The 24,434-nt window shown below is 35.4% G+C and overlaps 6 protein-coding genes and 1 non-coding gene across 10 annotated transcripts; 2 read left to right on the top strand and 5 right to left on the bottom strand.

Moving 5' to 3' along the window:
• The first annotated feature begins 496 nt into the window (after positions 1-496).
• LOC120268954 (probable GTP-binding protein OBGM, mitochondrial) lies at positions 497-3,554 on the top strand. The gene is given in 6 exon segments (XM_039276229.1): positions 497-667; positions 904-1,012; positions 1,971-2,053; positions 2,117-2,179; positions 2,277-2,815; positions 2,817-3,554. Coding segments are annotated over 6 exon segments (1,566 nt in total). The 5' UTR covers positions 497-535; the 3' UTR covers positions 3,457-3,554.
• Positions 3,555-3,693: 139 nt separating this feature from the next.
• LOC120268955 (dolichyl-phosphate beta-glucosyltransferase) lies at positions 3,694-7,018 on the bottom strand. Its single transcript, XM_039276230.1, has 11 exons — positions 6,938-7,018; positions 6,750-6,820; positions 6,570-6,627; positions 6,374-6,480; positions 5,549-5,594; positions 5,299-5,433; positions 5,000-5,089; positions 4,719-4,856; positions 4,547-4,630; positions 4,337-4,401; positions 3,694-4,107 (listed from the first exon to the last, which is right to left on the bottom strand). Exons 1-11 carry the CDS (start codon positions 6,992-6,994, stop codon positions 3,921-3,923), a joined length of 1,038 nt encoding a protein of 345 aa, XP_039132164.1. The 5' UTR covers positions 6,995-7,018; the 3' UTR covers positions 3,694-3,920.
• Positions 7,019-7,100: 82 nt separating this feature from the next.
• Positions 7,101-7,173, top strand: TRNAK-CUU. Its single transcript has one exon. It is a non-coding gene; the product is annotated as a tRNA-Lys (tRNA).
• A 332-nt stretch (positions 7,174-7,505) lies between these two features.
• Positions 7,506-11,056, bottom strand: LOC120268703 (kinesin-like protein KIN-10C). Its single transcript, XM_039275995.1, has 15 exons — positions 10,813-11,056; positions 10,580-10,745; positions 10,303-10,503; positions 10,051-10,222; positions 9,747-9,952; positions 9,358-9,665; positions 9,198-9,267; positions 9,026-9,089; positions 8,764-8,928; positions 8,376-8,665; positions 8,248-8,294; positions 8,141-8,162; positions 7,980-8,048; positions 7,866-7,904; positions 7,506-7,747 (listed from the first exon to the last, which is right to left on the bottom strand). The coding sequence occupies exons 1-15, from the start codon at positions 10,995-10,997 to the stop codon at positions 7,703-7,705; spliced, it is 2,049 nt and encodes a 682-aa protein (XP_039131929.1). The 5' UTR covers positions 10,998-11,056; the 3' UTR covers positions 7,506-7,702.
• Positions 11,057-11,290: 234 nt separating this feature from the next.
• Positions 11,291-14,494, bottom strand: LOC120269501 (protein TRIGALACTOSYLDIACYLGLYCEROL 2, chloroplastic-like). The gene is made up of 5 exons (XM_039276835.1): positions 13,746-14,494; positions 11,978-12,307; positions 11,787-11,902; positions 11,632-11,722; positions 11,291-11,540 (listed from the first exon to the last, which is right to left on the bottom strand). Exons 1-5 carry the CDS (start codon positions 14,199-14,201, stop codon positions 11,448-11,450), a joined length of 1,086 nt encoding a protein of 361 aa, XP_039132769.1. The 5' UTR covers positions 14,202-14,494; the 3' UTR covers positions 11,291-11,447.
• A 1,419-nt stretch (positions 14,495-15,913) lies between these two features.
• On the bottom strand, positions 15,914-18,163 carry LOC120268248. Of its 3 annotated transcripts, none has more exons than XM_039275688.1 (2): positions 17,333-18,163; positions 15,914-16,394 (listed from the first exon to the last, which is right to left on the bottom strand). In XM_039275688.1, the coding sequence occupies exon 1, from the start codon at positions 18,067-18,069 to the stop codon at positions 17,392-17,394; it is 678 nt and encodes a 225-aa protein (XP_039131622.1). In that variant the 5' UTR covers positions 18,070-18,163; the 3' UTR covers positions 15,914-16,394; positions 17,333-17,391. The 3 variants fall into 3 exon arrangements, with proteins under 3 accessions (XP_039131622.1, XP_039131623.1, XP_039131624.1); XM_039275689.1 differs by having other exon boundaries at positions 15,914-16,306; XM_039275690.1 differs by lacking the exon at positions 15,914-16,394 and adding an exon at positions 16,401-16,618.
• A 1,525-nt stretch (positions 18,164-19,688) lies between these two features.
• On the bottom strand, positions 19,689-22,666 carry LOC120268298 (serine/threonine-protein kinase PCRK1). Of its 2 annotated transcripts, none has more exons than XM_039275745.1 (4): positions 22,147-22,666; positions 21,075-21,335; positions 20,496-20,618; positions 19,689-20,376 (listed from the first exon to the last, which is right to left on the bottom strand). In XM_039275745.1, the coding sequence occupies exons 1-4, from the start codon at positions 22,468-22,470 to the stop codon at positions 19,843-19,845; spliced, it is 1,242 nt and encodes a 413-aa protein (XP_039131679.1). In that variant the 5' UTR covers positions 22,471-22,666; the 3' UTR covers positions 19,689-19,842. The 2 variants fall into 2 exon arrangements, with proteins under 2 accessions (XP_039131679.1, XP_039131680.1); XM_039275746.1 differs by having other exon boundaries at positions 21,075-21,342; positions 22,147-22,287.
• Positions 22,667-24,434: the final 1,768 nt, after the last annotated feature.

Genomic DNA, 24,434 nt, shown 5'->3' with positions numbered 1-24,434 from the left:
GCTTTTTCGCACGGGTGGACGGGTGTCAATCTCCGGCCCGTTGATCTCGGGTACTTGGGCTTTTTAAAGCCGTTGGGCCGTTGGATCATTTTACGGGCTCGCTTTTGATTGTCGGGTTATTTATTAGATAAACCCCTGTTTTTTTGTTTTATTATTCTCTTTCATTGCGTCGTTCCCCCGTATCTCCTCCTTGAGTCCTTGGTGCTGTTTGAAATTCACGATGAGTCCCTGACTTATATTAAGTTATTAACTCTTGACTTTGGTCTATTAATCCCCAATATCTATATATATATATGAATATTTATAAGGGAAAATATAAAAAGGAAAAAAATATAATATATATATATATTAAAAAGAAATTTATATAAATACAATTACATAAATGTGATTTAATATTTTACAGAGTTATATATGTAAAAAGTGCATTCTAGGTTAGTTAGAAATTTTTAAATTTTTTGAGGGGTTTTGAGTAATTAAAAGTTCTTCATTTCTCTTTCGCAAAAGATCTCACCTTGAGAGCGAGAAAGAGAGAGAGATGTGGTGGCGCCGCGCAGCGATTGCGCACTCTGAGAAGCTATTGAGGAATTCATTCAAGTCTCAATGGCTTGCTCCTTCGTTTGCTTTCTCGGAAATGGCGAGCAAGAAAGGAAAGGCGGCTCCTTTGCAGGTATATATCTCAATCACAAGCTCTCTCCTTTGGATTGTTGTGAATCCGCTTTTGCTTTAAAAAGTTCTTCCTTTTTCTTGTTCTTTGTAGTTTTTTATCCAAATAGATTGAATTTTTACTGCGTGAAGTGTGATTTGTTACTTTTGTGATTATTGATTGAAGTTGTGGGCAATTGCTTATATGTGTGGGATAAGATTGATTTGTTTCTAGTTTTGATTTTTTTGGTTTTTTTGTAGGAGAGGAGGATGAGAGATAAGTTTAGGTTGTGGGCTAAAGGAGGTGAAGGTGGGAATGGTTGTTGGAGCTTGAGGCGCAGCCGCACTGACAGGCGTGGCAAGCCTGATGGTAGGAACTGAGTCTTATGCATGTTTTCCTTTCTGGTTGTTGCTTGAACTCAAAGAATTCAATTTGTTATTTCAATCTAGATATTTAGTTGCCGAACATTCTTCGAATTCACATTATTTTCTCGATCTACACTTTTAGTTGTTAGGAAATGAATTTCTCTTCCTGGTTGTGGCTTGAACTTGAAGAATTCCTTTTTCTTTTGTTGTTATTACTGAATCTGCACTTATAGTGGTTGACATCCAATGATTGCATTAGTAGGAGCCTGATTTATCTTTCAGACAGTTGCTTGAGCTCAAAGTTTTCACATTGTTTTCTCATCTACCTAAATTATAAACATCTAATGAGTTCACATTGGTAGGTATTAAATTTCTCGGTCTGTTTCTTTCTGGTTGTTGTTTGAACTTGGAGAATTCACATTATATTTCCAATCTAGCCATTTAGTTGCAGATATCCCATGAATTCATATTGGCTGGAATTGAATTTCTCATTGTTGAATGATCTCGAAGAATTTACATTGTTTTCTCAATCTTCAGCTTGAGTTGTAGACATCCCATATTAATGTTGGCTTGAATTGAATTTCTCAGTGCCCATTCCTTTTTAATTGTTGCTTTAACTCAAACAATTCACATTGTTTTCTCAATCTACAATTCTAGTTGCAGACGTCTCATGAATTCACATTGTTTTCTCAATCTATACTTTTAGTTGCAGACATCTCATGGATTGGAACTGAATGCCTCTGCATTTGTTGCTTAACTCAAAGAATTTGCATTCTTTTCTCAATCCACACTTTTAATTTGAAAATTATTCCTATATGACTTAACTTTGCTTAAGTTTGCTTGTATCTCTTCATAGGAAGTCTTTCTTTAGTTTCTGTCTACTTGTGTGCCTTAAACTTGTTTATTCCTTGAAGGGATTTGCTATTTATAGAAGCTATAATATATTACCAATTTAATTTTAGGTGGAAATGGAGGAAGAGGCGGGGATGTTATTCTCGAGTGTTCACCAGCAGTTTGGGATTTTAGTAGTCTACAACATCACTTGGTAGGTTACGTAGTTGGCTTGGATGACTAATTTCTCGTTAAATTGATCGGCTGATCTTTGCAGAACGCTAAAGGTGGCGGAAATGGTGTTTCAAAGAATAAAATAGGGAGTTGTGGATCTGACAAGGTCATAATTTGTAAGAAGTTACTTATAGCCATTTCATGAATTCCTAAAGGTCAGTGCTCAATAATATGATGAATATGTGCAATTTATTTTTTGATAGGTTGTGCAAGTACCGGTTGGCACTGTTATTCACTTAGTTTGCGGTGAAACTCCTTCACTTGTGGAAACTAATTCCTTTAAATCTTTAAAACCTTGGGAGATTTATGATTCCCCGGAAGCCGATCCATCTAAATCAATCGATTTCAGTGACAATAAGAGCAGTGCATCAGGCTCTCTAAAGAAGGAAAAGGTTGATGATATCAGGAGTTCTTGTGGCACACCTCGAAGATCCTGTGGATCTTATATTTTAGAAGAAGTTGAAAGCAAAAGGTATGCAGAAGTAAATCATACGGAGATTAGTCACGAAGAAGATGATGAAGATGCTTACGAAATGGACTTCGAGGAGGAGGAAGAAGAAGAAGAAGAAGAAGAGATAGTAAATTATTCGGTTGCAGAATTAACACAAGCGGGACAAAGATTATTGGTTGCAAGAGGAGGTGAAGGTGGTCTTGGCAATGCTTCAATAAAAAAGGATAACAAGTATTTCAGAAACAGCAAAAGGTATGATGATTCTTCTGATTTGGAACACCTTGACGGCGAAAGAGAAATCTTCATTGACAGCTGGTCAGCCTGGCACAGAAGCCGTGCTTATATTAGAACTTAAGAGTATTGCGGATGTAGGTCTTGTTGGGATGCCGAATGCGGGTAAAAGCACACTTTTAGGTGCTATTTCAAGGGCGAAGCCTGCTGTTGGCCATTATGCCTTCACCACCCTAAGACCAAATATTGGAAACTTGACATATGAAGACTTCTTTTCGGTTACAGTGGCTGACATTCCGGGGATCATTCGAGGAGCACATGAGAATCGAGGGTTAGGCCATGCCTTTCTCCGGCACATTGAACGAACAAAAGTTTTGGCCTATGTAGTAGATTTAGCGGCCACACTCGATGGTAAAATGGGTATTACACCGTGGGAACAGCTGAGAGACTTAGTTTTGGAGCTCGAGTATCATCAGGAAGGTTTGTCAAAGAGACCGTCTTTAGTAGTGGCTAACAAAATCGACGAAGATGGTGCTGAGAGTGTGTACGAAGAATTGAAGAGAAGGGTCAAAGGTGTTATGATATTTCCTGTGTGTGCCGTCTTAGAAGAAGGTGTTCCGGAGCTAAAAGCAGGGCTCAGAAGCCTTATAGCTGGTGGCAAACAACAAGGGCTTGATCTTAATAAAATTATGGTGGATTAGTTTTGTTTTACATATGCTTGTTAAGTAAAACTTGCAAGATGATCCTTTTGTATGTATAATATATAGATCGAACTTTTTGAATAACAGTTGATTGACAATCAGTTATGGTAAACGATTACAACAATGAATTTTCTCCTATGAAGTTTTGTGATCACCAAATTGAATCTCTGTTCAATCCTTGACGAAACACAAATGGATGACATTTAGACCAAATAACTGAAACAGAATGCTCAAGAATGAAACAGAAAAATGTTGCTCTTCATTCGCTAATCACTGAAAATAAGCTACATGCTTGTCTATCTACATACTTTGCCACCTGAGAATTTATCAGGTTACAAAGAATTAATCCTTGGAAAACAACAAATACAAATTCGGTCCTTCTAACAACTTAAAAAGGCACTGCTAATGACAGAAAACCTGTGGTTTGTTTGGCGTCTACCATCAATGGGTCAGCAAGCATAATTTCAGGAGTAAATTTTCCATATACCAAGCCCATAACCTAATCGAATCAGCAAAAGCTCGAAAAGCATGTGAATTATGCTAGTCAGCCGCACTTTAGACCCGGGGATTTCAGACCAGGTGACAGACACCTCAATCATCGGGATGCCTAGCCGCTTGCATAAGTAAACAATCTCGACATCAAAGCACCACCTGCAGGCATAATATCACTCATAAGGTCCTATACAAGTATATCGTGTTGATTTATTTCTTTCGATTGATCTTCAGGTTCATTTTCAGAATTTGTGATCAATCTTAAACACACGGCAAAACCGATATTTTACAGAATAAAGCCTAAATACTAGTAATTAAGAAATTAAATAAGAATAAAGTGATTAGTAATTGTAGACTATGCCATATAGTGGGAGAATGAATTAGATACCTCTTTAATCGAACATTTGTGAATAGTTTTCTAGCAGCTGCCCTTGTAAACATCTTGAAGCCACACTGCAATTGCCATAAAAGACTCTAATTAAGAGGTGTGAAGAAGAAATTAAGTTTTCTTCTTAAACATGTTGTGATTTATTCATCTAGAATTGATCTGAATCCTACGGAAGACAGGAAAGTGTCAGGGATGAAGTAGAATGATAACCTGTGTGTCACGAATCCCTGGACCGGCAGTTAATAGAACCACAAGATGGAAGCCTTTCATAAGAAAATTCCGATACCACTTGCGCTGATAGGAAAGAACAAAAGCCTATGAATCTGAGAGCTTGATATTGAACTAATTTCAATAACTAGAGTTTGATAAGCAGAAGCCATACTGTAGCAAGTGCTTGCTTTTCAAGATGAGCTCGAGAACCAAATGCAGCAACTTCATAATCAGATAAATTTCCAATCAACCTTGTAGTTGTTGCTGATGACACATTACATCTCTTCAACTTTTCAACCGATTCAAATATCTAATTTAAAACAAAGGCAAATTTGTATCTTACTGTAAGAAAATAACAAAGCTTGAAATTGTGACAAACATGAGAAAGAAAGAAATAATGGTATTGTAAGGTAAATATTTAACTAAATATTCAACAATCACTGCACAACATACCTGTGATTCAAGCTTTTCCAAATCTGTAATCTTGGTGGCTCCATCGGCATCAAGCATTAGAAGCAGTTCACCGCGTGAATGGAGCATTCCCTGCAGCAGAGCAGTTACAAATCCAACTCAAAAATTAAAAAATATATACATATATATATATATATATCCTTCACTGCTGAAGATGCCACTAGGAATTTGCAGAAAAATCAGCAATACCACATTCATACATATAATCTCTAGCGACAATATTATTTACCAGAGCACAACTTCCAAAATGAAAATGGGAGATCAAGGAAGAAGTCAAATACCTTTCTGATAGCTTCCCCTTTTCCCTGATTTTGCCCGAGACAAATGACTCGGAAATTATCTATATTGTACTTCCGGACAAACTCAAATCCAACTTTCAATGTCTTATCAGAACTCCCATCATCAACTACAATAACCTATCCAATAACATAGCCAACAACATAAATCTATCATGCATTGTGCACTAACCAATTGAAGCGACAAACCAGAAGGGGAAGATTACACATAATCTGCTACTGCATGATCCTGTACCTCATAAGTAAAGGACTTATTTGAAGCTGAACGTTGTTGGAGATAACTACAGATAAAAGCAATTCAAATTAACAAGTATACTACTGCCATGAAAACTAAAAGTTGATTTATCAACAGCTGCCTAACTTTATAAGATAACAAACAAGAGAAGAGCAAGACAATTCCTACTCTTAAATAGCATGCATCGAAAACTTAAGCCGCTCACAATTGGGAATAATCAACATAAAATAAATAAATAAATAAATAAAAAACCCTGCATCATCAAGTTGTTCCAAATAAGGAAAGAAAGGGCACCAAGATAGAAGATTCTCACTCAAGTTGCTTGTATGACTTATCTTATATTCATATCAAAGCTCATGCAATATTCATCAACAAAAAAAAGAAAAACACACGGGGATACCAAGAAGTAGACATATTCAATGGCTCATTAACATACCGCTTTAATGTCAAAATGAAGTTACTCATAAAGGTACCAGAAAGCCCCTAATGATCTAATGAAGAACCAAAGACTGAACAACATCCTTTGCAACTGAATTCTTTAAACAATTTATCACATTTAACACTACTAATTAAGGACTAACATTCTGAGTTTGCGAGGAAAATGACTTATTCTAAAATAATGAGGGGTTACCCAGAAATCTACCAGAAAGCCCCTAATGATCTAATGAAGAACTAAAGAATGAACAACATCCTTTGCAACTGAATTTTTGAAAAAAATTATCACATTTAACACTACTGGTTCAGAATTAACATTCTGATTTTGCTGATTGAGGAAAATGAGTTATTCTAACATAATAGCAACTAAAAAATACTCAATTTACTTACTTTAAAGTCTCAATAAGAGCCCCAGGAAGGCGATGCTCTTCATTGAATGCAGGGATTATCAAAGATATGTATTTTTCAGCAGGATCAAAGATGGACGGGCATGGAACCTGAACATATGCTTAAAACAAGAGTTAAAAATATTAATGTATATGTGAAGGATGATTCCAAAACACAGAGTTGTAATCCAAGTTCTAACCTTTTTCAATGAATTCGGATCTTCGAAAAAGGCATCAGAAGTAGCACTCCTTTCAAGACTAAAAAGAAAATCAGCAATCAAACACCGTAAAAAAAGAAGGGGGGAAAATGGAATCAAAATCAAGTTTTTAATGGCATAGAAACAATTCAGTAAGTAATTGTGCTTAAGCAATAAGCTTACGAGTGTTTGCATCCGATCTTTCGGAGGAATTCGAAGAGGAAAACCGCAACGCTAAGTGCGACAATGAGTAACTGAAAAACAAACAAACAAACAAATCAAAGAGAAGAATGGCGCGTGAGAGATCGAGAGAATGGGTGAGAGAACGTTGAATTAAACAATAGAAAAGGATTAGGGTTAGGGATGCGAACCAGAGAGGAGAGGAGAAGGAGGAGGGAGACGGGGAGGATCTCCGTCCAGCCTCCCATCGTTGCCCGTCCTTGTGCCCTTGCTCTGACTCTTCACAGTGATCCATATCTAAAAACATTTTTAAAATTTTTTAAAGTTTTCAAATTTCGAGAACGCATAACAATTGCCCGTCTAGCTCAGTTGGTAGAGCGCAAGGCTCTTAACCTTGTGGTCGTGGGTTCGAGCCCCACGGTGGGCGATTTTTTTATTTTTTTCATAATATTTATTTATTTTATAAAATAGAACCTTATGAAACTCTTTTTTATTTTATTTTTTATTATTTAAGTTATGAATGAGATGGTACACTGGTAGGATGATAATGATGATAGCTTATTTTTTTTCAATAATATTTTCTTAATTATTTTTATTTTTATTTTTTTGTTCCCAAGTGATGGGTAAGACAATAGAAATAAGGAATACATGTGTGTGTGTGTGTGTATATTTATATGAAAATATATAGATTAATTAATTTAAGATTCTCCAATGAAAAAACAAACTAATTATTTGTGAGCCTATAAATGTTGATAGGAATTAAAAATAAATCCAATCCAATGATTCCAATCCAACAAGAGAAATCAACAAGAAGACTAATTATGACTATAGTACACAACACATTTAAACAACATAGCAACTCATACAATAATATCTAATAAAAAGAAGCAACTCACATGTTGCCACAAATTGCAATTACATTGATAAAGTATATATAGCATCAATGGCTCCTTTTCTCAAGCAAACATTTCTCTAGCGTGTCCTCTCAACAATCCATACACCTTCATTAGAATAAACAAAAAATACAGACACAAGGGTCAGCAACATTCCAATCAATCTCATCTAATTAAACTCAAAGCATACATATATTTATTTAGTTCATAGATTACTGCTACTCACCTGTTTGGAAGAAAGTCCTATCTTCTCCAAATCAGAAAGCTGCAATGCAACATTCACAGTCTCATTATTGTTATTTATTAGTACATATAATAAATTTTATACTTTTATACATACCGATTTCAAAGGTTTCGGTGAGTGTTCTCGTAGTTGGAGTATGTTTTCGGCTCTCCTCTCACCAATTCCCTGAGTTTGGATATTATGAAATGCTTATTTATTTATTGACTGAAGAAATGCAAGATTGCTTGTTTTTAAGTAGAAAGATATTGTGATATTACCTTTAATTTCATTAGCTGTTCCCTGAGTTTGACACAGAAAATACAGGTCAGTTTTTCATAATGGAATGCAATTGCAAATGCTACACAAATAGCAATAGCAAACTTACTTGCTGGCCACATTCAGGAATTCTAGATATTCTTGCACTAACGACTCCTGTATAAATCAGAATAAGCGAATCAGTATATATGCATAAATATTGATTCAAAACCAAGGAGAATGAATGTGTTTCCAAACCTTCAAATTAGAGTTAGATGCATTGAATTTGCCTAGAGGGGAGTTGTTCATTCCAACTTCATCATGGTCACTGAATATAACATGGGGAGTTTTCGGAGCCTTTGGATCTAACAGAACTACACATATTTTATTAGACATTAGATTCTCATTTTGTGCAGAACTATTAAGAACTGGGGAAAGAACTTTTTGGAGGGACTTCTGCAGTTCTTGCAACTGGTTCTTCCTTATCAAGGGTGTTCCAGGATTTTGATGTACTGAGGAATTTAGTTCATTCTTAATTGAATGTGTGTCTGGATCAACAATACAAAAGAAGTCACAAACTTTGAAAAATAAACAGCTTGAGTTGGTAATATATGGTCTAAATATTGAAAAAAAAATCATGCAGTACCTAGTAAATCAGATGCTGAATGCTTGTTCGGAGTAATGTTGTTGGAAATTGGTGATAAAACTTTTCTAAGAGTATTTGGTGGCACTTCTGATTTGTCACTAATCTGCAGTGATGCAATACTCCTCATTGGAGAGTAATGTGACAATGCATCATCCAAAGGTAAGCCTAAAAAACAATAGAACTGCAGTTAAAATCTAGACGCTCTCATGCTATTCTAGAAACGAACAATATGATATCTGAGATCAGTTGAGATCAGAAGCACCTCTCACAGCATTATCATGAAGCTCACATCCTTCTGTAGCTTCTTGTACTAGTGGCATTGTATCCTGATTAAGCATTTTTCTTTAAGCAATGAGAAAAACTCTAAAATATTTTAACAATATAAAATCAAGTAAACAACTTCCACAAATATATCAGGCTACCAGTTTACATACCACAGAGGCAGCATCTTGAACAACAACCTCATTTGCTGCTGTAGTTGACAATGCCGAATCAAATAGTCTCCTGCCAATGATATGTAAATTTTATTTCTAAGTTTAAAGGAACACACCTGACCTGTACCTGATTAGAAAAGAGAGACAAGAAGAGACTAACCTGCCCTTACTCTCAGAAACACCATTTTCAGAGGCTTTTGTTTTTACAGAAGATTGAATTGATCCTGCTTTTTTATGGTAGTGTGTAGAGTTTGGCGTCCTCCCAAAGAAGGGAGAACAAGGTCCATTCATTCTGTTTACACTTTTAGACTTGCCTTTGGATTCCAGCCAGAGTCTTAACTTTGCTTCCATGTCCACCTTCACTGTCGGAGTCTCCTTCTCTTTGGCACCATCCACATAGTTTACAACCTGGCGAGAGCGAGCAGCCAAGCTGACAGTATGAACAGCTTCCTGATATGATGATGGATTCTGCAGCAATACCAGGGAATTGAGTAAATTTGAGGGAGACTAGCATGAAAGCACTATAAAAAGAAGGCTTGAACTCTTAACAATGCAAGCAATCATCAAAGCACGACTTGTTCCTCCCAGACAGTCCTGCAGCACACGCGTCAGCTTGCTAGCTCTGTATGGAACCCGTGGCTCGTTATTGTTCAGAGCATATATGACATTGGACAACGCAAGCAAGGATTGATTGATCTTCGCACTTTCCATGAGTCGGATCCCTTCATTACCAGTTCTTCTGTTATCTTCATTACCTGGTAGCAATCACGATTGTTCCAGACAAACAGTGAAGAGGGACTTACAGAAATACTAGCAAACGGAAAGATCAGACTTTGTTAAAGCAATCAAGTACCTGCTAAGTCTATCAGATTGAGCTTCCCCCTGACAGCACCATTGGAGACCGCAATGGTGAGCACTCCATGGCTCCTACTAGAGACATCATTCAAGCCAGTGTGTGCCACTTTTCTCCTCTGAATCCCAGTGGAAAAGACCTCATTGAACTCATCCATAGAATGCACAGGAACCTTCGATCCTCAAGAACCAGAAAGCTGATAAGCCACTGTAATTCCACTAGAACACAAATAAAATTCCGGAAAAATCTCACCCAAGAAAGGCCTTTGAGCTGAACACGCCCTTCCTTGTCATCGAGAGGAAGGATCTCCTTTGTCTTGGGCTCTAACAAATCATAGCATCGGTCCATATAAACTTCATAGTAAGAAATCTCCACCGAGCACTCTGACCCTCGGCACATGGACAGAATGCTTGACATGGCCAATGGAATGAGGCCAGGTTCTTCTTCAGTGCCCTAAAGATCAACAGAGTAAATACCAAATAAAGACTCATTAAACAGTAAAAAGATCAACTTTTTCCACCCAATCAACCTGCATTGTGTATGTCTTTCCACTTCCAGTGGCACCATAAGCAAAGATTGTAGCATTGAACCCCCGAAAGATGCCAGGAATCACCGCAGAGACCTCGGATTTAAAGATCTCATCCACACTGTTTTCTTGGTTGAAGAAAGCATCCAACTTGTAGCACTCCTTTCGGCTGCAAAGAAAGATCAAATCAAAGAACAGAAGAAGCAAAGCATCACCAAGAACGCCAATTTCCCCACCTGGTCCATTGATCTTTCAGATGAACAGTGACCTCCTCTTCACCAGTGCCGTTCTCCGAATCAAGGACAGAGACACAAGGCACTACGCCCTTTTCTTTGGATTGGGTCTCGCAAGGGAGGAAGGGGCGCACTCTGAGAACAACCCTCACTTGTGATGCCACTGAATGCAGGTGAGATTTCGCCATTGACGATGGAGATCAAGATCGAAAGAGAGAAGCAAAGAAAATGGGAAAGAAACAGAGAGAAGTTTAGACCGTTAAAATGCCGTTGAGAACGAAGCCCATTCAAATTTGAAGCAGTGTGCGGTCTGTTGTCCTGCGCACTCTAGTTTTGTTAACCTGTCCCCCCAGCCCAAATGCCTTACCTGTGAGGGACCTGAATTTAATTTTGCAACTTTCTCAAGGATTATTACTAAAAGGTTCTTAATTTGTACTTATTTAAATTTTTTTTAAAAATGAATAAACCACTACTATTAAAATTGAAAAACCAGGATAACAACATAAGGTCAATTTTCATAAGAATGACACAGCATTCGGATAATGTTCTACATCAGCCAAAATTAATGTTTCATTTTTTATACACAGCAATCCATCTCTTGGAGGGAAAACCGGTTTCAATCATATGATATATGGTCTTCAAAGTAGTCTGCTAAGTGACTTGATAAGCGATTTTAGATTCCGTCTTGTAGTTTCATCACCGGTGAAACCAGAGAGATCGGAGCTTATGCTCTGCACAAGACGTACGGAAAAACATCTTACTTATTAATCACAGCTCATCACGGAGATAAAAAAAAAAAAGAAGCAAGGGTGGGTAAATCACCTCTAAATTCTTCAGTGTGAATATGAGGGTGAAAATATTTTGCCGGATAAGCTCGGCATTCTCAGGAGACATTGCGGTTGCGCGAACTCTCCTGCAGGTCGATGAAAACATTAGCATTTATCGGGTGTGCTAGAAGACCTAATTCATAGTGTTACCTCAAATCTTCAGTTGCTTCTGATAGGGTTTTCATTAAATTCTCGATATCCTTTAATAAAGCACTATCACGGACCTCAGCAAGCAATGGCTGAATGTCTGTAGCCATGGCTTCAATCTGTTAGACAAATTACAAATGGAGGAGTGCTCTGGAATTAAAAGTTAGAAATTGATTTTGGAACAACTTTTATACCTTTTCAAGTAGCGGTTTAGCGTCTTCCACCACGGATGCAACTTTTTCTGCCAATCTGTAACTTCTGGTGATACCAATTTCTTCCATTTCTCTTCCGAGACGAGTGAAAATACCGACCAATTCATCCAAGCTTACTCCTTGCTGACCCTTCATCCTTTCTTTGTCACAAACAATAAGACCTTCTTTAACACAATCTGGTTCAAGAGGGCCAGCAGAAGGGTTTGGAAGGGGATCTCTTGGAGTGATATCAATAAGTGTCTCCATAAGAAGCCCGGACTGATTAACCTCAATTGATGAATTTCGTGGTATAATAATTTTATCATCTTCAACCTGCCAAATGAGTATAGGGAGTGAACTTTTAATATATTAGCATCACAATAACTCAACTACTTTATTGCTATTCACTTCCATGAACAAGAGAATGACAGCCAAAAGAGTTGAATAACTTGAATTAAAAGAAATAAATAAATATCACACTAAGTATGCAAAAGAATTTCAAGGTCTAACCACCATTAATTTGAGGAGTAATAATACAAGTAATTAAGATTATATGGCCATCACAAAAAGAAGGATTATAGGGGAGAAATGGCACGATTTCCTACAACACCGTGACATACAAAGAAATAAAGAAATCAGTCCTCTAAAATATTCATCCACATTCAAACAAATATTACAAGTCAGCCACATAGCTTATACACCACCATTCTCTGTGACACAATGCCAACATTCCTTCTTAAGAATTCATCAATACTGTCAGGTAAATTAGGTATCATTTTGATCAGCAAACGCCATTCAGCATTTAGTGCATAATCGCTTCTTCTCTTTAATATGACAGAGCAATGGCATCACACTATTCTTTCGTCACTAACCCAAAATGACCATGATATTTATGAATCGCATGCTTTCAAATGACTTCTCAAATTCAAAGCACATAACATCACGTGCAAACAAAGAAACAAAGAAATCAGTTTCTCTAATATTCACACATTCAAACAAATACTACAAGCCATACACATAGCATATACATCACTTTCTCAGATGAAAATGCCAACAAACATTCCTTCTTAAGAATTCATCAATGCAGGTAAATTAGGTATCAATTTGATCAGCAAATGCCATTCAGCATTCAGTGCATAACGCTCATATGTCAGATAAATATAGAAATGTAAGCTTTAGGAGTATGTAAATCGCTTCTTCTCTTTAATATGACAGAGCAATGGCATCACACTATTCTTCATCACTAACCCAAAATGCCCACGATATCTATGAATCACATGCTTTCAAATGACTTCTCAAATTCAAACACAAAACAAAGATATCAATTTCTCTAATATTCACGCACATTCAAACAAATACCACAAGTCATACACATAGCATATGCATCATTTTCTCAGATGAAAATGCCAACAAACATTCCTTCTTAAGAATTTATCAAATAATGTCAGCTAAATTAAGCATGGTTTTAATCAGTAATGCCATTCAACATTCAGTGCATAATGCTCAGATATCAGATAAATATAAAAATGCATCCTTTCCAAGTATGTAAATAAACTCTATTTCATACAATAGAGCAATGGCATCGCAGTATGTGCACCATATCTATGAATCACATGCTTTCAAATGACTTCTCGTGAGATTTCGACAACAATATCAGGTAAATTAGGTATATTTTTTATCAGCAATGCTACGATAATTTCGATGTTAAGCACATGAATGCAAGAGAATTCGACAACAATGCGATGAAAAAGAATGATTACAGAATGCAAACCTCGACAACAGCATCTACACTCTTGAGAGAAGAATCAACTCTGATAACACTACCAACAGTGACACCTCTGATCCTCACCGGAGTCCCCAAGCAAATCCCACAAGCCTGAGAGAACTCAAACACAGCCTGATACTTCTTGAACTGCGATCTCAAATAGAACCCTCTCAACCACACCAAGCTCAATGCCAGAAGCGCCGCCCCTGAAACCATGAACAACCCCACACCCCCTTCCCAAATGCTCCTACTCCCAAACCCGAAATCGCTCAATGGCTGCAATGTCCGCTTCCAGAGAGTCTTCGGGACATCAAGAACTTGAGTCAATGGGCTCCTTCTTTCCGGAGATGAAGCCGAGCTTGCCCTAACTGTTAAAATCCTTCTTCTAGGTTTAGCGGGGAGATATGGAACAAGAATTCGAAGATTACCAGAACCGATCGTTGATGGCCATACTGTGCTCATCTTCACGGAATCAATCTCGCAAAATTGAAGCTCTTTGACCTAATCTTGAAGCTAAGAAAGGAGGCAGCTTGACTGAAACCCTAGCAGCACGGATTCAAGATCCATGCCTGAGAATTCTCAGTGACAGGAGACACAGAGAAGTGCCAGCGAAAACCCTCCTTCTTCTCCTCCTTCTCCAACAACCACCGTCGTCGTCGCTGTCGCCGTCGCCGTCGCCGTCGCGCCGCCACCACCTCCCTGGAATCCTGTGGCTCTGAGTTCAGTGGCACTACCGATATTTTAGGAAGTCCAGCTGACACTGTTGTAATTAGTAATCTTTAAATGTTATTTATTTTTTTTTTTTTAAGTACTCATTAAAATATGAAAATAAATATATAGATATATTTCAAGTAAGGGCCGTTAATTTCAGGGATCTCGTGTTCATTTGTGCTGAAGTGGAAAAAAATAATGCTTCCTCACTTTCGACTGAAGTAAATTTTGAATTAAATTTATTTCAATAAATTTTTAGAAAAGTAAGTCAATTTATAAAAACCTGAGTCTCTCCACTTTAAGAAAATAGCAGTTTTCTCACCCAAATCCCCGGAAATGAACAATTTATTGATGTTACGTACAATTTATAACATCAATGTAACAAATCTAACAAATCTAGCTTTAGCTTATGTTTTTATTGCTTTATTGATGCTTCTTTGCTTTTTTTTCATTGAATTTTTAAATCAAAGTCTTTTCGGATTCTTTAAAAATACTCAAATTGGATTGGTCATAATATTGTTTATATACCGTGTATACACTGTATATATTGATACTTCAAAATAAATTTTTTTTCCAAAACTCCATTAACCACCATAATTTGTGCATCTCTGTATCTATCTGTTTTTTAAGCATTTATGGTTTGTTCTTTAATTTATGAAAATTTAACAATTTCAGATAATAAACATGGTTTTTTATTTTTTAGGATACTTTAATGAGATACTGATTTATCAAAAGACTGATGAAATTTTCTTTGCAAAAAATACTAAATGTCTGCTTTAATTCAAACTGGTCCTGAGAATATTACTGATATTTGCTTTTCAATTCATGCTTATTATCAGAAGATTAATGAAGTATACTTTGCAAAAATCATAAATTGTTGCTTTAATTTGTAGTCAATGTCAAAACATTAATGAAATATACTTTGCAGAAATCATAAATTGTTGTTTTAATTTGTAGTCATTGTCAAAACATTAATGAAATATACTTTGCAGAAATCACAAATTGCCACTTTAATTCATACTGATTATCAGAAACATTAATGAAATATACCATGAAAACAAAATCATAAATTTAATTCATACTGATTATCAGAAACATTAATGAAATATACTATGCAAACAAAATCATAAATTGCTGCTTTAATTCGTACTGATTATCAGAAACATTAATGAAATATACTTTACAAACAAAATCATAAATTGTAGCTTTAACTCAATACTGATTGATTATCAGAACATTAATGAAAAACATCAGATATTGCTGCTTTGATTCATATTGATTATCAGAACATTAATGAAATTAACTTTGCATAAATCAAAATTTGCTGCTTTAATTCATGATGGTCATCAGACCATTAATGCAATTTACTTTAAATAAAAAAAAAAAAGAAATCAGTTCTTTTTTATTTTTCTAAAGCTTTTAAAGTTGTCATGGCAACTTCCAGTTAGACACCAATAATGATCTTTTCTGCATCAACTTTCAGTAGGAATGATGAAAGAGTGCCAGTACAAAGACCACAACAACAACATCTAAACATTGAAGTATTCTTCACCCTAAATCAATCTCTTGGTCCTTAATCTATGCATCTGAGACATTTAACCATTGTTTTAACACTAATTTAATGAGAAAAGATGGGTCTTGAAAATGATTTAAAGAGAGTTGCAGAAAAAGGAGATGTCACTCTCTTTGGTAGACCAAAAGACCAAGAAATAGGTGAGGTAATGGCCCCATCCTCTTCCTTTCTTTGCATCATGCTTGCTCACCTTTTTCCCCACCCATTGCCATCATAACCCTAAACCATTCAACCACCATGCTCAAACCTTTCAACTTCCAAACAATGGAGACCCACATCCCTTCTGTTCCACCAAAACATTTCACTTTCTTTTCAAAATTCTGTACCAGGTCACTCTCACTCACTGAATTTCCAGTTCCAATCTACTCAATCTAATGAAAAACAATTAAGTGTATAGCAACAGAGTACTATTACATATAATAATAACATTAAAGCTATTGTTTGATAGGTTAGAACAAGATTAAAAAACAGATAATGTTTCACAATCCCCACTCAATCTAATGGACTTTAAGCATGTGCAATAGCTGAGGAACATGATCTCTAATAGCATTGACAAGATTGAGAAGCCAAGAATGTTTTAAGATCATCACAAAACCTAATGAACATAAATGAACAGCTTGAGAGAAGCAAACATATAAATTCTGTGCAAGATTGAAGAATAGTGTACGTTCTACAGTTCTAAAATCCCTACTCCATCTTATGCACTTAACCACAAGAGAGAATCAGACATATATGTTTCATGAGGTCAATTATATCAAATAACACTGTTGCTATTATATATTTTTTATGGTTTTCACTTTTCATCAAGATTGAAGACCAGAGCATAGTCTATATTTCTACAACCTTCAGTCAATTTAATGAACTTAAATTTACATACATTGCAAAAGCATTATGGTCTCTAATAACATTGAAGCCATTTGTTTGATGAACAAACAAACATTGAAGAACAGAATATGATCAACAGTTCTACAACCCCTACTAAATTTAATGTAACTTAAAATTGCAGCAAGAGAGATCAACACATTTATATTCCATGAAGACAATGATGTTTAACAACACTGACGCACTGAAAAACAGAGAATGTTTTATAATCCTCACTCAATCTAATGAACTTAAATCTACAGCAATCGAGAAAAATCAACATTCAGACTGGATAACAGAGGATGTTTTACAATAAATCAATCAAATACTTCTCTTTATGAAGCTCAAATCAGATGCACAAAAAGGATAAAGAAAAGAAAAGCAAAAACTATATATTCAATGTGTAGAGACTATAAAGAAAAGTCATCAAAATAAATAAATTAAATACCTTTTTCAATTCTCACACTGAAGAAGAAGACAAGCTCTGAGCTTTAGATGGAGGAGGAGTCAATGGGCCATGGCGAGAGGGGGTTGAAAAGTGATGCTTTTTTGGCTGGGGAGAGCGAGCATGGCGGTGTGATCGAGGAAATCCTTGAGTGCAACGACGGCGGCGAGGATGGAACGGAGGTCTTCCGCGCGGGTGAAGCCAGAGGCGCCAAGACGGCGAACGGCGTAGAGGTAGAAGGTGAGGCAGCCCTTGCGGAACTTGAAACGGGAGAGCTCGCAGCCGGTGAGGGCACGGATAAGCTTCTTGTTGACATCGCCGAGGGGGAGAATGGGGGGCCAGAGGTGATCAATAGCGGACTTCATGGATTCAGTCTCGAAGACGAAGAGAAGTACCTTGGATTTGTTGGTGCCGAGGCCTAGGGTTAGGGTATGCCAAGCGTGGTGGGCGAGGATGGTGAAGTTGGTGGGGAGATAGGTGGTGGTGGAGGGGAAGGGGAAGGAGAAAGAGGAAGGGGGCAAGGATTGGATGAAAGGAGGGATGGCGAGGAGGCGGAGAAGCTCAAGAGGGGCGGCACGGCGGACGGTGAAGGATTTGACGATGAACTGGGTGCCAAAGCGGATGCCTTTGACGGAGGAGAAGGGTTTGAAGTGGGGGTTCTCGTCCTTGTGCTTCGTCTTCGTCTTCTCCTTCTCATTGTCCTTCTTCTTCTTCTTCTTCTTGTCGTCCTCGTCCGCCATGGATGAGGATTCGCAAGAGCTTGAGCTTCTTCTTCTTCTTCTTCTTCAGTGAATGGGATGGAATGATGGAATGAAGGTGATAAAAATGCTTGCTTTTTTGGGTAGTGATGCTCTCTGTTCATCAACTTTGTAGTTTAAAAATAAATAAATAAATAAATAAATAATAATAATAATAATAATAATAAAAAAAATTAGAAAAAATGAAAATAAAAATGAAAAAGTGTGTGTAACTTTTTAGTTTTTTTAAAAAAATAAAAATAAAAATAGTATGTAAATAAAAAATGAAAAAAATGAAAAAGTCTGTATAATTAGATTTAAATGCAACTTTGGGCTGTCTTGTTAATATCCTAATTTATTTTTTTAAAAATATTTCATATTTTAATTATAATTAGATTATATTATTCATTATGATGTTTTATTATTTGGATTTTGTTTTGTATTTATGTATATTTTTATTAAAAATACTAGTAGTACTTATTAATAGACAAATGTTATAAATCACTGTCATAATGATCGGACAATTAAGGTATTTGATATATTTGACTTCCATAAAAAAATCGAGAGTTTAACTTTTTTCAATATGTGATTGAGACTTAAAATAAAAATATGTGTGTGGTAGCTTGTCTATATTGTAAAAAAAAAATTTAATATATGCATAATCAAAATTCTAATTTTTCTTTTGCAAGAGTGACTAATTTCATTAACTATGGTGTTTGTAATACAAAAGTACATGATTATTATTTATATTCAAATTTTTTTAGTCATATTAAGAAACTATAATAATTAATTAAACTGAATAACTATAAAAGCAGCTATGCCATGGGAATATAGAAATAAATCTCCTAAAAGGTGTAAATTTTATTTATTTTAAAACTTATATAACTAATATTATTTAGTGATACATTATAGATACAAACTCTTGCTCATCTTCATGTTTTTAAGATAAACAGGTACTTTGATCAACAACATGGCCCAAAAGATGCAAACTCCGATGCACTGTAAGCGGGCCCGGCCTGAGCCCGAAATTAGTCAAATATATATATATATATATATATTGTTCAGATTAATTTTATTTTTAATTTCAAAAGCTCGAGTCTAGATTGATTTCACTCAAAATTAAATTGAATTAATTTATCTTTTAAAAATTTAAATTCAAATTAACTTAGCTCAAAACTAAGATCTTACCTACACATTTTTTTAATTTTAATCTTATTTTTTTAACAAAATGGGGAAGCTGGGCATGCGCACCACAAAAAATTGATCATTTAGCTCGTGCGCAAGATAAGGGTCAAAAAGAGATCTTTCCTGTATAATCCTACATAATCTTGAATGTATCAACTCCGTAGATAGACCAGACACATTTTTTTAATTATAAATAAAACTACATATAAATAAATATTATAATATTTTATATATTTTGAAGTCTTCAGCGGAGTTTGAGTTTTTACTAAGTCAGGTTCAAAGATTGAAATTTCAAACTAAGCTTGAGTTACTCTTCAATGAGTTAAAAGGACCTTCAATAGATCAACCTTTATATATTTTATTTAAACTTTATTTTTCATGTTTTATCATGCAAAAATTAATTATTGTAAAAATCAAAATGTGAACAATAAGGTGCAATTACATATCTCAAACAAATCAATAACAATGAACAAGGGAAGGGAGAGATGCACAACATAACTAATGTTCATCATCATCATCTTCATCTTCTTCTTCTTCAATACCTTCCAAATGATAAGAATTTTAAAGGATAACAAGGAAAATTCATATTAATCACAATGTTCTTCCAAGCCTCATCACAGGCCAATCCAACTTCCTTAATCTAATAATCTCTCTTAATTCGAAAACTCTATGCCTAAAACTACTTCTTTCCTTCACATTCACTGTTTTATCGTTATCGTCCTCGATTGCATATGAAGATGCATTGAGAGCTTTCGGGATCGTCTTCACATTCGGCATCTCAATAATGTGTTCAAGCATCACAACCACTTCACTCATCCGTGGACGGGATTTCGGTTGTTTCATTAAGCACTTGTTTGCGAGAGCAACAAGCTTTTGAGCTGATTTCGGGCAGTACTGGCCTTCGAGACGTGGGTCTATAACAAGATGGAGTTTTTTAGGATCAGTCGCGTAAGGTTTCACCCAGTCTAAGAGCTTTTGCTCACTTCTTGGCAGGTTTCGATCCAATGACCGTCTTCCTGTTATCAGTTCATAGAGAACTACTCCGAAACTCCAGACGTCACTTTTGGCCGTTAATTTTCCGGTCTGAACATACTCTGGAGCTGCATAACCCACTGTTCCTACAACCTGTCAAAGTACAATATGTAATTTTCCAGGTGGATAAATTTATTTCTACACAACGCGGTTTTTAGTTAGAACATCATTCTTTCGAAAGATAATGAGCACCTAAAATGAATGAAACTTACTGATGTCGAGATATGACCAACTCCCTCTGCCGGTCCATGTCTTGCTAGGCCGAAGTCTGAAAGCTTCGCATTGAAATGTTCATCCAAAAGAATGTTTGATGTTTTAAAATCTCGGAATATCAACTGCAGTAACATGATAGAATTATTATTAGAGTCAATCTATCACATCAGTTTGGATCCACATATATTGTGGAAAATCACATGCAGTTTAATCAGTATACAAGACATTAAGCGCGTAATTTGCTCACAGATCTCAGGTTTCGGGCATCTTATTAGAATGCTTAAAAATGGTAATGACTATGATTATCCAATTGCAATTGCCAACCGAAAACATATATGTGAATGCATAAAGAATATTTCAAAATCGAACGGCAAAGCCATGTTTAATTGTTCTTCCTTGTCAATTTTCAAAACTGCCAGCATTGACTAGTATTTCTAGCCATTGAGAAACAAGACATCAAAATCTATTGAAGACAGCTCAAATAAAATTTAGAAAAATCAAACACACTGATAAGAACATGCAAATAACCAGCCACTGGAGTAAAAACATTAAAAACGATAAGACGAGCTGATAGATACCTGAAAATCCATTTCTTCATGGAGGAATGCTAAGCCATGTGCGGCATCAAGTGCAATTTTCAACCGTAAAAGCCATGAGAGCTTCGATGAAATCCGACCCAATAGGTGGTCCTCCAAGCTTCGGTTAGGCATTAATTCATATACCAAAAGCCTTTGAATGCCTCTCTCATCATCTTCAGCACAATAACCCACTAAATTTACAAGGTTGGGATGCTTGACTATACCCAAGAAATTCACTTCTGTAATCCATTCCTTATACCCCTGATTACTAGAAAGTTAAAAGGAGCTAAACAAGGTAAGAAAATCGTAAGGATTGCAAATAATGTAATAACTAACATCATTTTAAGACAAAAGATTTCTTATGAAACTAGAACAATGCTCCCAAAAACAAGCATTTCACAGTAAAAAAATATCAAAATTTTCATGTAGTCATCTATGTTCATCAAAGAAGATAAACAATCACTAGAGATACACAATAGCCATTCAGGCATAAGATTTACTATGTAACTGAAACAATGCATCAAAATCTAGCATTCCATAATATAAAAAGAATGAGATTTATGTGGTTATCTACTTCTACAAATCACTGGGTAAATCCTTGCCTTGTTATTTTTTTTTTCTTACCATTTTATACACAAATCACATTAAGAGTTTAACAAGCATAAAGTTAGAAACTTAGAATTGACACCACAATGACTACCAAAGAAAAACACAATTACAATGCTTTCCAAAATTACTTTTTGAATGATTCCTTGGCAACACAACAAACTCAGCTGTTCACTCTTGTACTTATTTTACTTTTCTCCATACAGAGCACATCAATCCAATCCCAAATCCACCAGCAATGCAAAGCTCCCCATAAAACAAAAAAAGGAAGAATATTCAAAAGATAATGTCAAAAGTTTAGCAAAAAATGGAAGCACATTCAAAACATAATGTCAAAAGATTGGTTTTTTTCAGATGAAGAGAACAGTAAACACTTAAAAAAAGTTCAAAAAAACAATTTCATGAAATCAAGCTCAAAAAAAGCAAGAAAACCCCAAGATATTGAAGAAAAAGAAGTAGATCTTGCCTGTAATCCATTCCTATTCAACTGTTTCACTGCGACATCCATCGTCTTCTCATCATCAACACAAACAACACCTCTATAAACGCAACCAAATCCTCCCTCTCCGATAATGAACGAGCGGCTAAACCCCCTCGTCGCCGATTTCAGCTCCGCAAATCCAAAAGCTCTGAGCCCATCTTCTCTCCTCCAATCCATCGCCGGCTCGGAATCCGACCGCCTCGACTCAACCCCACCTGACGCCATGCTGAGGGACCTCACCCACGGGATCCTCGCCACAATCGATCCACCTTCGTCCCTCTCCGGCCCGGGGAAGTAGAAGCACTTCATCGAAGAGAAACAGAGAAGCAGAAGCAGGGCTGGAGGGGAGCGAAATAGTTAAAAGTTCAGGGGTTTTTATGAAACAAATCGAAAGACGTTGTTGTAATTTTATATCTTTTCAGGGGGCTGCTTAAGAAAACGGTTAATTTTTGAAGTACGTATTGTCGGAGGTTTTGTCGTGTAGTTCCACGTGGCAGATAACGTACCTTCACGGGAACTTTAACGGCGTCTTTTCCACCGTTAAGCCGCCATAAAAAAACCTAACGTTATTATTAATTTATTTTTATTTATTTAGATATATATATATATATATATTTTATAAAGTTGCCAACTTTGGTAGTGTTTGATCAATGGACGCAAATTGAACAAATTTGAAAACGTGCATTTAAATTATGAATTAAAATAACTTATTAAAATAAGTTAATTAGTTCAATATTAGTTAATTTCCACCTGATGTTAATTATTTATAAACACGACAAACACTATCCACAATAAAGTGTTATGAGACGGGTAAATATAGTTGCTGTACTACAGTACGATCTCTTAAAAATTTATTAACTCCGTATAATTAGAGTCATATTATCCAAAAAGTTATTTCATGGAGCAAATCGAGTTAATAAATCTCACTGTCATACAACCATGGAGGGGAGAGTATTATCAACCCAGAAATTTGGCCTAGAGCCAGTTCATTCACCATCCTTGTAATATTCCACAACACCGGGCTATGGTTGTTTAATGTTAATTAATTGAATTTAATTGTTTTTATTAAGGTTTTATATTAACATAGAGCCAAATAGGAATCTTCACCCAACTAATGTTAGTTATGCGTATAAAACATTAATTTGCTAACTTATTTGATCATAATGATTTTGATATATCAGACCGTACCAATAAAATAAATAGGAAGAATTGAACAAAGATTAATTAAATATCTTAGTAGGTTTTATTTAAAAATAAATAAATAAATTACAATTCATTAAAGAATGTTTATTTTTATCAAGTACATTGAGTTCCTATATTTATTTATTTATACTATTATATCTATATGGAACTTGACAAAGGTCAAACACAACACAATTTTCTTTTTTTTTTTTTCATTATTAATTGCATGGCAATAGACCAGATGACACCATTACAAAAAATAAAATTAAATTAAATTAAAACAGGTTGAAAACATTTGTTAATGGACACTAATATGGACCGGATGAACTACATATTAAAAGAAAATAAAAATATTTATTCAATAATCATGAAAGAAAGAAACTTAAATAGAAAGACTTTCAAAAAATAACTATCTAAATAAATTATCTAAACATAGCGCCATTATTAATTTGGAGTGTTAGAGATTTTCAATCAAATTCTTGATTAGAGGAGAACCTCTATTGTTGACTCAAAATTCCCCAACTTCATTTCTTCAAATCCTGTGTAATAAAAGACTAAAATGTATAATTAATTTTAATTAGAATCAAAATAAATAAAAAAATTATACTAATTAAATATGCGGTGATTTTTTTCCCGCCAAATACTACATAAAATAATATGAATAAGGAGCCCCCAAGTGTGACAATTTCAAGTCCTCATCTAGAAAAACCAAACCTCAACCATTACGGTTAGGTACCTAATAAGACCAAATCATAGAATTTAAGCAATATAGAAGCACTACAGTAACATATGGATCTGTCATGAAGATAAATGACAGCATAATAAATGATACATATATATTTATACTCCCCCACTTCAAAGTTTCTAACCATTTTCTAGGGGTTTTACATGACTAAACTCTTTGTCGCGCATTATATATTTGTCTATATACATACTCTAACATCTTATGTTCCTGTAATTGTTTTTTACTTCTCTTTAATATATTTTTCATTGTTTATCTATTTTTATTAAAAAAAGAAAAAACAAATCACACACATTAGAGACGGAAATTTTTTCTTTTATTCCGTGAGAGATCGATAGATCAATTTTTT

Source organism: Dioscorea cayenensis, chromosome 9 (assembly GCF_009730915.1).
Source record: "Dioscorea cayenensis subsp. rotundata cultivar TDr96_F1 chromosome 9, TDr96_F1_v2_PseudoChromosome.rev07_lg8_w22 25.fasta, whole genome shotgun sequence".
Classification (NCBI taxonomy): domain Eukaryota; kingdom Viridiplantae; phylum Streptophyta; class Magnoliopsida; order Dioscoreales; family Dioscoreaceae; genus Dioscorea; species Dioscorea cayenensis.
Note: the sequence above shows the minus strand (reverse complement) of the source record. Positions and strands in the feature narration are given on the sequence as shown.